Source organism: Sitophilus oryzae, unplaced genomic scaffold (genome assembly GCF_002938485.1).
Source record: "Sitophilus oryzae breed Bouriz unplaced genomic scaffold, Soryzae_2.0 scaffold_888_pilon_pilon, whole genome shotgun sequence".
Classification (NCBI taxonomy): Eukaryota; Metazoa; Arthropoda; class Insecta; order Coleoptera; family Curculionidae; genus Sitophilus; species Sitophilus oryzae.
The window spans coordinates 460,059-477,834 of NW_022147514.1; the positions used below are offsets into that span (position 1 = coordinate 460,059).

The following is a 17,776-nucleotide window of genomic DNA, read 5'->3' on the forward strand; positions in this document are numbered from 1 at the left end:
CTAGCTACTCGACATATTTATTTTTTTGTCAATAATGACATGTATTGATCGATTCTAAGTATCTTGAGAACGATTTTTTACGTAAAAAATCACGGAAATGTATATTTTTTCACCAAGTAGTTTTATACAGGTACAGACGAAAAGTTATTATATTCAAAACAGTTAAAACACATATAGGGGGCTACCCCTACAAATAGGAGTCAATTGACATCAAAATCAAATTTCTCATGTCAAAAAATTCGCATACACACCAATTTTCATCTAAATATTGACGTTACTTCTAAAATTATTTGGAAAAAATTGAAATAAAAATGGAACTTTTACACCCTGCATCTCCGAAAAATTGAAAAAAAAATTATAATCTAAAATTTTTAATCTAAAATTTTCATTTTAGATTTTAGAACATAAATTTATACGAACTTTTTTATTTATTTTTATCTGCTGAATATGCCGCCAAACTTTCCGCAGTACAGTTCGGACCACCTTGTATATCTGAATAGCTCGCTGAATAGTTTTTACCAAACATTTTATTTGATGACTTTTATTTTGATTGACTAGTATGTGTATTTGTTTTAAAGAAAACATACTTTGTAAGAAAGATTGTAGTAAAGATTTGAAAATTTGTGGAGTATTGGACCTTTATATCACTTTTGTTATATGTATAGCACCCTGTATCATTTCTACATACCTGTACGCTAGATATTTTGTTGTCGTTGGTAGGAATGGGCGATAATAAATTGGTATTCGATATGGTAGGCATCGCCTCGTCTTCCACCGACGAGCTGGTCCTCTCATCGTTGCCATCAACAATTATGACGTTTACCCCACCTTTTCCTAATATAAATAAAGTATAACATTAGAATAAAATAACAATTATTGAATTAAATATTAATAATTATTAATAAATTTGAAATACCCAAACATAAATCAGCATTTTAAAGATACTAACAATTATTGTTAGTATATTGTATTTACAAGAGGAAAAACTTTTTTATTATTATCTTTTTGAGAAAAATGCATTCTTTATAATAGTTTTTGCTTGTTCTAAAATGGTTAATCCCGCTTATACTTTTTCAAATTTCTATACAGTTTTAGAGAAAAATACAAAAATATGAAAATATAGTTATTACTACAATTTTTTTTACTCTCAAAAATCTAAATTAATAAATTAATTCTAATTAACGTATTGCCATTTTTTCTTATTTTATTAAAAAAGCACAAAATTTATAATCACCTTTTCCGTGAACCAAACAACTTTGTGCTTCTTTAAAACCATATGATCAAAAAAAAAACAGCTGAGGAATGACAATCGATGATAATTTTGGCGAGGTAAAGCTCCAGACGTCACTTACTGGGCCCTTACTCTTCTTTATTTTTAATGGCACTTATTGCCAGTTGGCCTTAAGAATATTGCAATTTATTTTTTTATTGAGTAAAAATGATTTTTAAATGGTGTTGCTTTAAACTCGAAAAAAAAAATATTTGAGATAGATCTGTGTTTAGACACGTTCTAGCTTCCTATAATTAGTGTTAATTTTTGATAAGTTTTATGTCATTTTTTTGTAAATGACGTCTAGAGATTGACCTCACCAAAATTTTGCTAATAGATGCATCCAGGGGCGGGAAAGTGAAATAGCAAAAGCGGTTCCACCGTTTCCACGGAAATCTCAAATAAAATAGTTCCAGCCCTAGGCACTAGGTGGTAGTGCAATTAATTTTTAGGTTAAGAAGTTGCTACTAGTTATTGGCAGATGGCGTTAAATCAGTTTTTTTTGTAGTTTCCATAGCCATTGTCATATTATTGTCAAATTCTCAAAAAATATTGTCGTTGTCATAGCGCCAATCATAATATTATCAAATAAATGATTATCAAAACGTTTTTCAAACTATAATTTGTTATATGTGTTTTAATTAGACAATTCCTTTTGTTTGTGGCCCTAAAAATATAATGTAAGTCTTTTATTTTGCCATCATTTAAGTACCTATTTATATTTACTCCATTTACAAAACTTTGGGCGTATTACGTTGGTCTTGTTTTATTATAATAAACGATGTTTAGGTGAAATATTTGACTTATAAATAAAAACTTTAAATATATAATATTTCACATGTTTGGCTTTTAATTTTATTTAATAATTGTATAATTATACTGTTAAATCTTATTTTTACACATTACAACGATACTTGTTATTAGTATTGTTGAATTTGTGTAAAAAATAAGATTTAATAATCAAATTTAATTATTTTAGAGTAAAATTCAATAAATACGCTCATTTAAAAAGCCCGCGCTTCGATCCATTTAAAACAAGCCCTACTCAATAGATGGCGCCACTTATGTAGGACCATTGTTCAGTATGGCGGAGTCCATTCTTTTTCTAGCTAGGTATATTCTTTGGATGCATCGATTGTCGTTCACTAGTCGATTTCAGCAAAAAATATGATGTTAATCAGAATTAATGCTAACCATCTATCAATGAATGAAAACGATACGATATTAGAATAGAAACGAGTTTAGATTTTTGAGACTAATGCTTTATTCAGAACCATAGATAAATGAAACAAGTTTAGATTGGAAAGTGCCCATAAGGACAACGCAAACACCAAGTAAACACTATTTGGCGCTATTCTTGCAACCATGCTTGCAACGGTCGCGACCCAAAGCTTTTGAAAGTTTTGGACCGGTTCCGCTTTTTCCGGAATTATATCGCCAAATATTGTTTATTCAAATTTATTATTATATTCTTTTAATTTTATTTATTGAAAATACAGTGTGTTGCATACAAGAAACTTTATTTTATATAAGGACATGTATGAAATACCTACGAAACATTGGAAACCGACGTTATGCCACGATCCACGATGTTTTTTGCAGTTCACACTTCTTAAGTTTTTAATGCCACTTTTTCACAATTATCACGGGTTTGAATAAATAAAATTTAAATTAAACTCACAAGATATCAATAATTACTTTGAAAATAGACGCTTTAAACACTTTTCAGAGTTTTTTCAATGAGAGCGGTTTAGATTTTGAAAATTTTTATAATTTTTGAAGATTCTGACTTTGACAAGAGAAAATTGTTTCTGTTTTTGTTTGCAACATTTTGTTGTTTTTCTTAGCAACTAGTTCATAGCAGCTCCAGATCGCGTACAACGATCGCGATCCAAAATTTTGTGGGGCATTCCAATCTAAATTTATTTCCTTTATCTATGTTCAGAACCTCGCAATTAGTGGAATATATTAGTGGTTTCAATTACTCTTTATACGTTTTAGTTTACGATCATTCACAATTTCTAAAAAACATAATTAAAATTAATAGAATATCCTAGCAACACCTTGCAGTAGTCAGTTGTATTCATAGAGAAAGCCTAATATTTAGCTTCTTCTTCTTCTTTTAGTGCAGATCCATTAATGGACGTTTGCGGTAACATGTTCCGGGCGGTGTGTATTAACGACTGAACATCGAGTAGCCCTGTCCACTGTCTAATATTCCTCAGCCAAGACATTTTCTTCCTTCCGATACCCCTCCGGCCTTCGATCTTGCCTTCTATCAACAAATGCAAGAATTGATATTTGGGGTTTCGCATTATGTGCCCCAGTCATGCGATCTTTTTCTTTTTAATCAATTCAAATAATTCACGCTCTTTGTCACCGCGTCTGAGAACTTCCTCATTTGTCAATCTAGCCGTCCAAGGTATCTTCAGGATTCTGCGATATAGCCACATCTCAAAAGCCTCCAATTTGTTGATGGTAGCTGCTTTCAATGTCCAACCTTCCATACCATAAAAGAGCACCAAGCACACATAACACTTTACGAATCTTAATCTAAGACTAAGGTCAAAATCAGAACAGAAAAGTACTTTTCGAAACCTCAAGAATGCCTGCCGAGCTTGTTCGATGCGACATTTAATTTCCTTGTCTGATGTCCAATCTTCGGATAGCCAGATGACCAAGTACTTAAATTTATCTACTCTTTCTATGGGCCTTGAGTTAAATGTTAGGATGGAGTTTATACACATATCTGGGTTTCTTGATATAATCATAAATTTGGTTTTCTTGATGTTGATGTTTAAACCCATTGCTTTGCTCTGTTCTCCTACCTTGTTGACCAGTTGTTGTAGGTCGTGTATATTGTCTGCAATTAAGACCGTATCGTCGGCATAGCGGATATTATTTAGCTTATAAATAATAATATTTATTTTGCGTATAAAACAATAAACTTTTGATTTCTAACCTTAATTTCTCTTGAAGAATGATAATCAAAGGCCAAAATTACATTTCTAGCGAATTTTTAAATAATATAATTAGTAAAAATTAAAAGTTTCATTCAGAACCTCGCAATTAGTGGAATAAATTAGTGGTTTCAATTAGCGTAGTTTGTTTCTTTAATTCCAATGTAAGCATTCAGAACGTCAAAATTAGTGGTAGACATTTTCAATTAGTAGAACAAGTTATCAAACTTTTAACTTTTCCACTAATTATACTTCAATATTTGCGAGAAATTACATTTTGGCCTTTGGTCGTCTTCCATCAAGAAAAATTGTGGGTATAAATCAAAAGTTGATTGTTTTATAAGCTAAATATTAGGCTTTCTCTATGGAATCTTTCTACAACTGACTAACGCAAGCTGTTGCTAGGATATTCTATTAATCTTAATTGTGTTTTTTAAACATTGTGAATGTTCGTAAACTAAAGAGTATAAAGTGTAATTGAAACGACTAATTTATTTCACTAATTGCAACGTTCTGAATGAAGCTAAAAGCTTGTTAACTTTTTCCACTAATTGAAAATTCCTACCCCTAATTTTAACGTTCTGAGTGATTACATTTAAATTAGAGGAACAAGTTTCTACGCTAATTGAAACCACTAATTTATTCCACTAATTGAGAAGATCTGAATGAAGCTTAAGAAAAAAATCAACTATATTTTTATATTTTTTTAAATTTTTCTCTAAGACGGAATAGAAATTTGGAAGAGGTAAACGGTTACTTCCATTTTAGAACAAGCAAAAACTTTTAAAAAAGTACATTTTTTTCAAACTTTACAAAAGTATTAATTTTTACGATGCGATTAACAATATAGAAAGTCATTTTGGCTGAGGCATAAAAATAAAGCACTTGTGCCTAAGCATAAAAGTACGAAAATATATTATTAAACTGGCATAAAGTGTCAAATAAACAACCATAACCAGTCATAACCATGTTTCTCAACATATAATTACTTACGAGGTATTACATTTAAATATCACAAAACATTCCCCTTTAGAACTTTTTCTTTTAATGGCCATAAGCGGGAGTAAAAGACCAACCGCCCGAACAAACACTAGAGGCGCCACCGGTCATCAAATGGTCATCATAAAATCATGTTAAAATATTAAAATTTACAAGTTATAATTAGATATTTTATATTATTTCAACAACAAACACATAATAGTACAGCGTAATGTTGATATGCAGGTCCAAAACAAAAAGTGCCGTTATATTTTTCAGTTTTCGTTGTCAGCCGCGGAAGTTTCAGTGATTTTAGTGTTGTCGGATATTTTTATTTGTGAAATAGAAATATTGCGTTTGGATTGCAAAACTAAAAGTGGAAGTTTTATTGCAATGTAAGTAAGCGTTTGTCCATTTTCTATTTTACTCATACCAACGATAAATATACATATATTGAAATTTTATAATTCGTTTTATTTAAAAAATGTTGGAAAACAAGCTTATAATCCTGTAATTGACATAATTGTTATGTAATATTAATATTCCATTTAAATGTAATATATTACTTTGCAATTAAAAAAATGTAAATTGAAAAAATATATTAAAAATACATACAGGCATTAATTGAAATTTTTTGAGTGCGAACAAACACGAGAGGCGCTTACTATTTACTTTCATTTCTTAACATGACAGACGAAGTTCTAAAGGGGGATGTTTTGTGTTAAATATTTTTATATTATTTGCTACGGCATGTTCTATTCGGAGTAAAAATGTCTTTTTGTGCCTCGCCCGCAATGTCAAACATACAGCCTCGCCACAAAAAGTATCATTTTAACTCCTAACAAAACAAAAAAAAATTAAAACAATAAGTTTTTAACGACTTGTTTTGACAGATAAAAGGTTATAATAAGTAGACGGGGCTTTAGGCATAATGTAAATGTGTGATCAAATCCACACTTTAATAAATTTCCTAAAAAATAAAAAATAATGCGACCTCACTCTGCCGGAAAAAAAAATCTTTTAGATGAAACTGATGCTCATAGTTGGAATAATTTTCTATAGAATTATTAAATACAGACACTAAATACGTCATTATCAATAAGTTCAATGTGTGCATTACAACTGTGTAAAAATTTAATAGTTTATGAAATATTTGCTAGTTAATTATTAAATTGTGTTAATATTTAATATTATTAAAGTTGTATGAATATAAGACCAGTTCAAACTTACAATGTAAAATTTACATGTTATGTTCATTTTATAGTTGATTCATCAATCGATTGTTAAACGCCCGGAATTATAAATACCAAAGTAAAAAAACGAAGATGTTTAAGCTAGAAGCAAATTTGTTTCTGGAATAAATAAATTCAGCGAATTGTAAAACTAGGCAAGCTCGAAATTAACTATTCAATGTTTTATCGACCGAGTTAGAGTTTCCACGAAGTTTTAATATAAAACTTTTTGCTTTGTGAACGCAGTTATATTTGTACTTTGACATTTAGTCACGTTTCTGTAAATAATTATTTGTGTTCATATTTTGCCGCCTCATTGTGTAGATTTCATTAATATGTTCTTTATATATTAAAGATTAAAATTAAAACTTATTGACCTCAAAATAGGAAAATTTAATTATAAGGTCAAAGAGACCAAAAATTGAGTTGATACAATTAATTACCGTCTTACAAACGAATCTGATACAACAGGCAATTGTAACATATTTATATTCAGAACGTGCGGTGCTTTATGAAAAGGTATAAACTTTATATTATTTTACTTCAAATGTATTTACATTTTGTTTAGTGATTTGCTAAAAATATAGTAATATTGCATGCAATAACGCCGCTACTGAGTATTTCAGTACTAGTCAATATCTCTATTTCCAAATAGGGCATAAAATTGGGGTAGTACTGGCCAATAGGAGAGTATTATACGCATGGCTAACACCAGATGTAAGAAACCCCACCTATTAGATTATTTGAATTCAACATGCCATGATGAATTTTTTAGCATTGCTGGCTTGCCTGAATCAGATATCTACGTCTTATAATAGACAGAGTAAAGGGAAACCAGTTAATTAAGTAAACATACAGGGTGAGTTTCCTACTATGTTCTCTATGGGTATGGGTATCTCGGAAACTACTGGAGATAGAGAGTCGGTTAAATTGGGAAAGAATTACAGTTTTGTGGGAACATAAATATGCGCCTTTCGATTTTTGAAAAAGTTCATGGCTTACTAGATATTTCGAAAAAACAAATTTTGACTATTTTAAAAATTGTCCTCAGTTCCTTTCTAATCTATTTTAGACAAAAAGTTTTTAGATAAAAGTTGTAGATAATCACATTCCTAATGAGCTTGTGTTCTCCGATTTTTTCTAAAGCCTGTCATGTTTGACATATGACACAAATATATGTTTTTTTAAATGGAAACCATAGTTGGCCATGACTTCATAAAAAGCGCCATTTTTAAGATTTTTTTAAAAATTACTGAGTTATAGCCAATTCTTATCTTCTTGACTAATTTCACTTAGTTGGTATGGTATTCTTATACTGTTATTTATTTTATTTAATTATTATACTTTATAACTTATAAAAAGACAGAATATTTGATTAAACGGTTCTTTACAATTTATATTACACAAACTAAAACCTAAAACAATAATATCACTACATACACTTAAAGTTATTTTAGAAAATGTTCAAAAAATATACTACATAAAATCTAAAATGGATAGATCAGTTGATCGAGAAGGCCCATGCAATTAGTCCACCTCTTCCTATCACTGAGTTTGAATAATTATGATATAAATAATTTTTAACATTTCTCTCATTATGGAGGGAGGCGAAGTGTCATAATGAAAGTCATGTTGGAACCACTCCATTGATGCGCGAGTCTCTAAATTTTACTTTTCTAACATGTCTTGAAAACCGTTCTCTAAACAGCGTATGTAACGTATCCTCGAAAATGTATGGCCAAGAAAAGTTGAACCAATAATCCTACACGCTTTACTTCATTTGAAAAATTCATATTTACAATTTTTGGTTATTTTAATTTACAAAGTTTGGATGTGTCAGTTTGATATTTCTGAGAGCAACGACAATTGAAATTGTTTCCATGGCTGACTAAGTGAAATTGTTTAAAAATGATAAGAATTGGCTATAACTAAGTAATTTTTGAAAAAAAAAACATATTATAGCTTATATCGCTGAAAAGCTTAAAAAATGGCGCTTTTTATGAAATCATGGCTAACTATGGTTTCCATTTAAAAAAACATAAGTTTGTGTCTTATGTCAAAAATGACAGGCTTTAGAAAAAAAGCGAAGAACACAATCTCATTAAGGATGTGATTATCTACAACTTTTATCTGAAAACTTTTTGTCTAAAATGTATTGTAATGGAATTAGAGGCCATTTTTGAAATAGCAAAAAATTGTTTTTTTTTTCGAAATATCTAGAAGCCATGAACTTTTTCACAAATCTAAAAGGCGCATATTTATGACACCACAAAACTGCAATTCTTACCCCATTTAACCGACTCTCTATCTTCAGTAGTTTCCGAGATACCCATAGAGAACATCGTAAAAAACTCACCCTGCATATCTATTAACATACATGGCGTATATATACATACAGACAATATACATGGCCTAACCAGGCTAGTATATTGTCTTCACTTACCTTTTCCACCTTTACCACCCTTGCCGCCACCTTTTCCACCTCCTTCGGTATCACGTTTCGGCGTGAACAGTTTCGACAACACGTTGTTTTTGTTCTTGTCAGCGATCGACTTGTGCTCGTCCACTTTATCCAGTTTTTCGGCACGCTATCCAAGTCGCTGTCAGAATCGGAAATGTGGTGAACGTGGTTCTCGGAGGTACTGCTTCTGCTCGGTCTACCGACGCGCGGCGGAGGTTCGTCGCTGTCGCTAGAATCGGAGGTCTGGACGAACGCCACGCTTTTGGCATGTTTCCGTCTGAAGGGCGAGGTGCTTTCCTTCGGTTTATCGCGTCTGCGACGAACGGACGACTCGGACTCACTTCTGAAAAAGTATTAAAGAAAGAAATTGCTTTATTGTCATAAAAAAAATTTTTACAATCCATTTTATCCATTTAAATCAATCCCATTTTAAATAGTTGTCCACAACAAGGCCTAAAAATTTCACAGAATCAACGACGTCAATGATGGTATTATCAAGTTGAAAAGGTAGCAACGTACTTTTATATGATAAGACTTTAGTTTTAGAGACGTTGAGACACAGATAATTAGAATCGCACTATGTTTTTATGTTGATTAAGTCACTGGAAATGGTTCTATGACGTGCCGTGGTGTCCGGGCTGCTCCATGTGAAACAAGTATCATCCGCGAAGAGACAGATTTTACCACTGATGTCCAGACTAGCAATATCGTTGATAAACAACAGAAACAAAATAGGACCTAGCACTGAGCCCTGAGGTACTCCGCATTCTATTGGCTTGCAAGAAGACACAGTCTTATCAACCCTCACACGCTGGTTTCTGTTGTTAAGGTAGGACTTAAACCATTCAAGAGGCGTTCCCCTGATACCATAGTACTGCAATTTGTTAGTTAGGATGTTATGATTAACACAATCGAAAGCTTTCGAGAAATCACAGAAAATTGTTGCTGTAACGAGACGGTTGATCAGACTGGAGTATACATTATTAAACAGCGAAAACATAGCGTCATTTGTACATTTGTTACTCAAGAACCCAAACTGAAAGGGGGTGAGTATTTTGTATTTTAGAAGAAATGATACAAGCCTCTTTTTAACCAGTCTCTCCATGATCTTCGATAACGTGGGAAGGAGTGCAATTGGACGATAGTTGGAAGCTTGCTCTTTATCACCTCCTTTATGCAAAGGAATAATTATCGCCGACTTAAGGCAATTTGGAAAAGCACCATCTTCAAATGACATATTAATTAAGGCTGAAAGATGGTTTAATGTACATTCCGGCATACTAGAGAACATTTTAAGAGTAAGTCCGTCAGTCCCTGCTGAAGATTTATTTTTAATATCATTTAATGTATTGCGAAGCTCTGCCAACCCCACAGGCGTAAGGAAGAAACTGTGCAAATTAACATTATAGTCAGAGAGAAATTTCACATTATAATTATTTCACATTATACGTCCGGTAGACGCCTATTACAGCAGAAGTGTACTGTAATGGGATCTAACAGATGCGTAGATATTTTATTTCAAACAGTATTTTTAACTACAAGATTTTTTTTAATAATTAAAATTTCTGAAATCTTTGTTTCCAAGAAAACTGTAGATGATTTTGTTTCTTTTTCTTTGTCAATTTCATTCATACAGTCATGTTATACAGGGTGTCATTGAAATGGTGTAAAAACATCGGGGGTGATATTACTTCTAAAAATAGTAAAAAAAGTTCCTATAAGTATAGGGCGGAAAATGCATATTAAGGGAGTTGGGGGCACTGAAAGGGTGAATTTCAAAAAAGGTTGTTTTGAAATTGTAGGCTTAAAAAACAAGATAAAACTTCGAAAAAAAAATCCTCTGCCATAAATTTTGACCCTAAATTAAATGGCGATACTGAAAAATTATTTGGAAAAGCGGAAAGGGTAGTTTTTGCAATTTTTGGAAAAGCGGAAGGGTAGTTTTTCCTACAAAAAAGGTACTCTTGTTGTTGCATCGATGGTTGTCGAGAAAATTGAAAGCAAAGAGATTGCTCTGATGGGTTGCTAACTGGTTAATCAACATAAACTTATGAAAGTTATGGCGGTTCAAAAGTAACCATTAGAAAATCAAAATTTCATGATTTTTAAAACATCTTATTAATTTAAAAACGAAATAAACTTTTTTGGTTTTAAAAAGGTTTGGTTTACTCTGTGCCGATTAATACTGAAGAGCAACTACGGCAACGCATTATTGACTGTTCCAAACAAATTCGGACAACACCAAGGATATTCAACAGGGTACCTACGCAGATCGTGGAGAAGAAGATCAGATGTCTACATTGAAATAAATGGTGGTCACTTTGAACATTTACTATGAATGAATTAAGGAATGCATTATTTTAATAAGGAATTTTGGTAATTGGATATTTCATTTTTTAAAGCAATAAGATGTTTTAAAAATCATGAAATTTTGATTTTTCAATTAATTATTTGATAACTACTTGGTTACTTTTGAACCGCCATAACTTGCATAAGTTTATGTTGATTAACCAGTTAGCAACCCATCAGAACAAACTCTTTGTCTTCAAATTTTCTCGAAAATCATCGCTCTGGGCGATGTGCAACAAGAGTATCTTTTTGTAGGAAAAAGTATGTAGTTCTCAAAAAATGAACCCACGTTACAAAAAAAATAACCTAAAAAGTTATTCTCGAAACAACCCCCTACCCTTGCAAAAACTACCCTTTCCGCTTTTCCAAATAATTTTTCAGTATCACCATTTGATTTAGGGTCAAAATTTATAGCAGCGGATTTTTTTTTTCGAAATTTTATCTCGTTTTTTAAGCCTACCGTACCTAACAACCGTTTTTTAAATTCACCCTTTCAGTGCCCCTAACTCCCTTAATATGCATTTCCCGCCCTATACTTATAGGAACTTTTTTTACTATTTTTAGGGGTACTATCACCCCTCGATTTTTTACACCATTTCATTGACACCCTGTATACATACAGGGTGCCACTATTCCGTAGACAAAGAACTATTACGAACGTATTTTGGGAATCAAAATAAGTTCATTGGACACAATTTACCTCTATATAAAATGTTTCGTTTGTCCGTTAGGGGGCATCAAATTTAAAACAAATACATTTTTAAAGATATTTAAGAACCGTTATTCCGATTTGAGTCAGATTTGAGCTGCCTATGTTTTGCCAAGTGCTTTAACATACCATGCTGGCAACTCTTACTTTTGGGTCGGTATTTACATGTGTGGAAGTAAATCGCATAGGGATCTTGTTAAGTCGGAGTGAGAGAAATGCGACGGTGTGCTGTTGCCACATTTCTCCGGTACGCCTTTCCCCATCAAGTAAAGTAAAATCACGATCGCAAACCGCTTATTTTTAAAAGACTATTTTTTTCGAAAATATAACAAGATAAAATCATTAGGTCTGTTTCTGAGCATCTGAAATGGAATTATAACGATATCGTCCATTTTTTTTATAACGAGAAAACGTCAGTAATTGGGATAATTTAAAAACTCAACTTTTTAATCTGAAGAACGGATCTTATACAAGATGTTTAAATATATGAAAAATTCAATAGGCTTGTTTTTTTTTCCTTTCAAAAATTTTAAAAAACTCACCCATTTACTTTTAGCGCATAGCAATTTTCAGCAACAGTGTAACTTTTTTATTTATAAAGATTTTCAAATACTGTCTGCGAAGAAAATATAGCAGAAATTTTAAGAAAATTTTTGAAAAAAACTACTATCAATTATTTCTAATGGATTTGGAGATACCGATTTTTGAATTCAGAGTTGTAATAGCGCGACCACTGTCGAACACCAACTCAATTCCACTTATTTTTACCAAAAGTACCAGTGTTTCTTAATTGCACTTAAAAATTTACAAGCTATAGGGAAAATTACAACGGCTTGTTAATAAAAACAAATAAAGTATCACTAGACGTAATTAAATCGTGTAGCTAAACACATGATGTACACCCTTCCCTAGAATTTTAAGTACTGATTGGATCGACCGATCGACCACGACAAATCTACTATATCCCCTTCCACGTCTCTTAGCAATGTGCACAGTTTCTCGGTTTATTTCATACGTTTGGCAACGTTTTTACTGTTCTCTCTTTGTTCATTATAAACGCATCTCTTCTTACATACGGAAATCTCGACCCAAAACTAACCTTTATTAGTCCTTAGTATATGATTTTCACAAAAATCAAGAAAAAGTATAGGAAGGGTAAAATCTGCCCCCACTCTTAGATAAATTTTAGTAGAAATATTTTCCAACTCCACTGAGCGTTGAAAGTAAAGTATATAAATAATACAAAATTAACCACTTATATACGTGGTGTATTTATAAGAAGTTTATTAAAAAAGTTATGTATGTTACCTGTCGGATCGACTATCTTGAAACAGGGCCTTAACGCGACTTCTCTTCCGTTCATTCCATTCATCATCAGAATCGTGTTTTGCATTTTTAAACTCGTCTGACCCACGAGCTGCTTTCGATTTCTTCTTAGAAGGTGAATGATTGAATTGAACTGAATCTCGATCAGAATCCTGCTAAATATCAAATAATATAAATGTCAAAATCGAAATTCAGAGACAAGTTAAATAGATGTTCTAGAATCATTTAGATGTGCTAAACGAAATTCAAAAGGTTTGTTCCAACAACAAAACTGTCCAACAACAGAACTGTCCAAGTCGACCGTGCTAGAACGGTTATTGGTATCAAATTTGTGCGCATGAGTCGACTTGAACTGTTTTGTTACGATACCAAAATTAAATGCTGTTGGAACGGTTTGTGAACCGATTTTAGCATATGCCCTGGCAGCTGTGGCCTTTCACTTGAATCCAATTCATAACCTTATTTTTTTGTAATTATTGTTGGTTAGATAGATTTTTAATGAGTAATATATTAGGAGGTAAGTACAATATGATCGAAAAAACAGCGTTAGCGATGGCTATAAAATGAAGATCGCTGTCATTTTATATGTAATATTATATGGAGAATGTCATTGATCGTTATTTCCAAGTCAACTGTACACTATAAGACATATACATTTTTTATCATTCGTTTAAATTATTTTCCAACTGGTATTCAACAAAGACTCGATATCACTGTGTAACGATGTTACTTAATTTTTGTGATAATTAATTTGTAGTGATTAAATTAATTAGCTTTTAATTATCAAATTATTTATAAAATAATTATTTTGTTAGAAGCAAGTAGTAGAGTCTTGGTTAGTATCGATCGATACTCGCGGGGATACGACACGCGCCGTTATCCCCACTGTGTGCTGCTTTCCCCACTCCTATAGACGAGAGCAGTACCGTTAGAAAATCAAAAGTCGTGAGTTGCTTGGTACCTGGTTTGGTGAATAGACGACAGCTCCACTCTGCTCCGCCGAAGGAAGAATTCGATAGAAAGCTTCGCTTTCTAGAATCGCTTTCTAGAAAGTGCTCACCCGACTACTCCCCGCACCCTGCGCAATATACTGTCTTGCGCAGTGTCTTTTCTAGTGTAGTGCTACGCCACGTTTTCATCAAGTGAAGCTTGTCGTTTGAAAACTTTCCTTTCAGTCTTGCTCACTAAATCACGTGAACGTGTGTCTTAGCCAACACCTTCGGAAAAGCGGTGAGCGGCTTTACATTAAATTGTGGAAGGCCGTTCTCTGTCTGTCAAAAGGTGGCTGACCATGCAGAGCAGTAGGTAGCGTCCTTTGGTCAGTACTTTCACAAGTACTGTCGGGGGGCGTTTCCTGTGTCTAATCCATCCGTGATTGAAGGGAAAGCGTGAAACACCTACAATTTTGACCGTGGGGTGCTGTTTTCACGTACGGTTGGATTGTGGGCTAGTGAACAAACGAAGGAAAAGTTTCTTCTCCGGGTTAAGATAGGGTTTAACTAGTAACTTTTTGATTTCGCGATCTTGCCACGCTTGCGCTACCCGACAGACGTCAGGAGGCCGCCTGCCGTCTGCGTCCCGGTGCGCATGCGGTGCCCGATTTTCTTTTAGAAAGTAACAAGACACTGCGTAGCTGATTGAAGCGCTGTGTTGGGACCAGACGACTTTCGAAAGTCATCCTAACTTTCGAAAGTTAACACATGCGCAGTGCATTCTCCGACCGCAAATACTAGGGTGAGCCATCCATCCATCGCCTCCATTGCAGGGCCGCGCATGCGCCCTTGGTTAGAAAATAGAAAGTCTCGCGCTTGCGTAGAATCTTATTCCGCGCTATTTTGCCCGAAACCTCTGAGCCATGACTTTACGGCTGCTTCTCAACTAATTTAAGTTCAATAAAGATTATTTATATTATTTTAATTTAAACTGATTGTTTTATTTTGACTTTACACACCCCTTCATACATGGAGTCTCTACTTTAAAGGCTACCCGTACTAGCAAACGTGGACCTCTACCACTATAAATAACAGAGGTGGCGCCCGAGAGATCTAGATTTACCACTGGGCGTCAATAAGGCTATTTTTCACAGAACCAAAGAAATAGCCTTACAGCTGTCCCCTTCGTCACTCGTCATAGTTCAAAAATAGAGAAATATTTAAAATAAATGCATGATAAACAGCAAATAAAACTTAAAAAAGTTAAAAAGAGAAAAGGCTAAAGGCATTTGAAGGCCAGAAAAAATCAATAATTTCCTGACACACTCAGGTCAGTCCCTATCATTCTTGCTTTCAGGCTGGTATCGAAATTACGGTCCCGGAATCGGTTCACTAACGATTACAACTCTTGTTGGAACGCAAAAGTTATTGATCACTGAATGATACTTTCATAGTTGGAACGCATTTTCTCCACTGCGCATAAGCGATGGCGTTACGTTCTCTGCTGTGTTGGAACGAAACTTAAAATGCCGGTGACCCCAATTACCATTCTAGAACGGTACAAATTTCTGTGTTGGAACAAACCTAAAGTAAATCATAGCAAAACATGAAATATGAAACATGAATGTTTTGCAATACAAAAATACGGAATTGTACATACTTACAAAATAGTAAATTATATATCTTTACCTGCTGATAACTCGACTTTCTCCTTCTGTACGATGGCCTCGAACTATCGGAATCGCTACTTGTATTATTTTTCTTAGCTTTAGTTTTCCTTAAAGGCGCTGAAGGTTTTTCAAAACCTTCTTCGTCGGAGCTGCTTGGTGGTGGAGATGATCTAATCTTAGGCGGTCTCCCTCTGTAAAATAAGAATGCATTTATATATTTAAACGTATTTTGATAACACATAGGTTTATTCATAAAATTGACAATCAGATATTTGTTGAATGTATAAATTAACAATAAGTTTGATTAAAAATGTTGCATTAAAATTGGCTACATTTTTTAAGATTATCTTTTTATAACCTATTATAATAAAAGTCTGCTAATAAACTGCCTTGATATAGCCTGTTAAAGAAAAAACTTACGATATTAACAGATGTAGGCTGTCTTGTAGTTTGTCAATCCTGGTTTGTCAATTGTCAAATCGTTATTTTTCTCACTATACCGGGTGTTTTTCAAAAGTGAATCTTTTTTATTTTTATCAGATAAAAAGAGGAGATTTGGTTTATCAAGATTAATTGACGTATTCAATTAGTTTCAGTTAGTTCCTGTTTCACCGGAAATTACTAAAAATTTTGATTTTTAAATGGTACCTTCGATATATTTTTAGTTTATGCGATAAAAAATCACATTCTGAATAGAATGACAAAGGAAATGTCAACTTTTGACATTTTCGCTTAAAAAAAATAGTATTTTAAATTACAATATAGAGTGCCATGACCGTGTTAAAACCACTAATTTTTAATCAAGAAGCATTAATTATTATTTTTAATCATTTAAAAAATAGATTTGATCTTCTAATGTTTTGCGTGATATTTTCTGGTCGTATTATAGCTCAAATCGTATTTTTAATCCTAACTTATTTTTTTTAATGAAACGAGGGTGGCTCATTAGCATATTTGGAAAAAACATTTTTTATGAATAATTATGTAAGAAATAGTCATGACTGAGTTAAGTCGAGCATAAAATGAGTGCCATCTAATGTTGAATGTGCAAAGCACTTACTGCAGAACAAAATGTCAAATGAAGACTAGACGAGAAAAACCAGGTTTGTCGATTTTAACTGGATCAGAGAAAAAAAAACAATTACGCGTCGACTACTCTGTTTATTCCCTTGTACGGCAAAAAAGCAAGGGGGGCTATTTCCGGGACTCTGGGACTAAACGTATTATGGCTTTCTTTGATGGTGCCTCGATAACGGAAACATTTGTTTATAAAGTTGTGTCGCTATCTTAATTTCCAGAGATGAATCCACCACATAGGTATAGACATTTTTTATCTTAATTTTTATGAAAATGTGACATATCTGGTTTTTCACGTGTAGTCTTCAAATGGTAGAAATTTGAAAAGAACTAGAAGATAAATTGGAGAAGGTATATTTGTTATAGAAATAATTTTTATAGCTTTATAGGAAAACTTTATAACTTTTAAACAGCCTCTTCACCATCCCCGAAATAATTTACGAAATATTTTTAGAAATATTTCGTGAAACATGTCACGAAACATTTCTGGAAATACTTTCAGAACTAAACTCAAATATAGGTCCGTGATATAAAAATTAGTTCCCACATTTCCTAAAATTGATCGAGGCGCGCGGTGATTTCTTTTTTGTTTTTTATTGTTAACCCAGATTAAGAATAAAAAACAAACAACCAATCACGTATACTCATATATTTATCGTACTATTTTGTCAAATACCACGAAGCAATCAAGGTCAAACGTTGTGTGGCTTCAGAAAAATAAGTAAACATGAATTATTATGGTTAATTAATTATGGCCGCATAAACAAACATAACATATACAATTTTATATACTAATTCATTATAATAAAATT

The 17,776-nt window shown here is 32.8% G+C and overlaps 1 protein-coding gene across 3 annotated transcripts in view; it reads right to left on the bottom strand.

The window, feature by feature from the left end:
- Positions 1–694: 694 nt before the first annotated feature.
- Positions 695–17,776, bottom strand: part of LOC115890583 (AF4/FMR2 family member 4-like) — a 298,633-nt gene continuing 281,551 nt past the window's right edge. For 2 of the 3 annotated variants that reach the window (XM_030910854.1, XM_030910856.1), the window contains exons 13-16: positions 15,907–16,078; positions 13,268–13,440; positions 8,884–9,244; positions 695–834 (exon numbers count right to left, since the gene is read on the bottom strand). In XM_030910854.1, coding sequence (XP_030766714.1) covers positions 820–834; positions 8,884–9,244; positions 13,268–13,440; positions 15,907–16,078 — 721 coding nt within the window. In that variant the 3' untranslated portion in view covers positions 695–819. The remainder of the gene's footprint in view (positions 835–8,883; positions 9,245–13,267; positions 13,441–15,906; positions 16,079–17,776) is intronic. The other variant, XM_030910855.1, reaches the window with a different exon arrangement.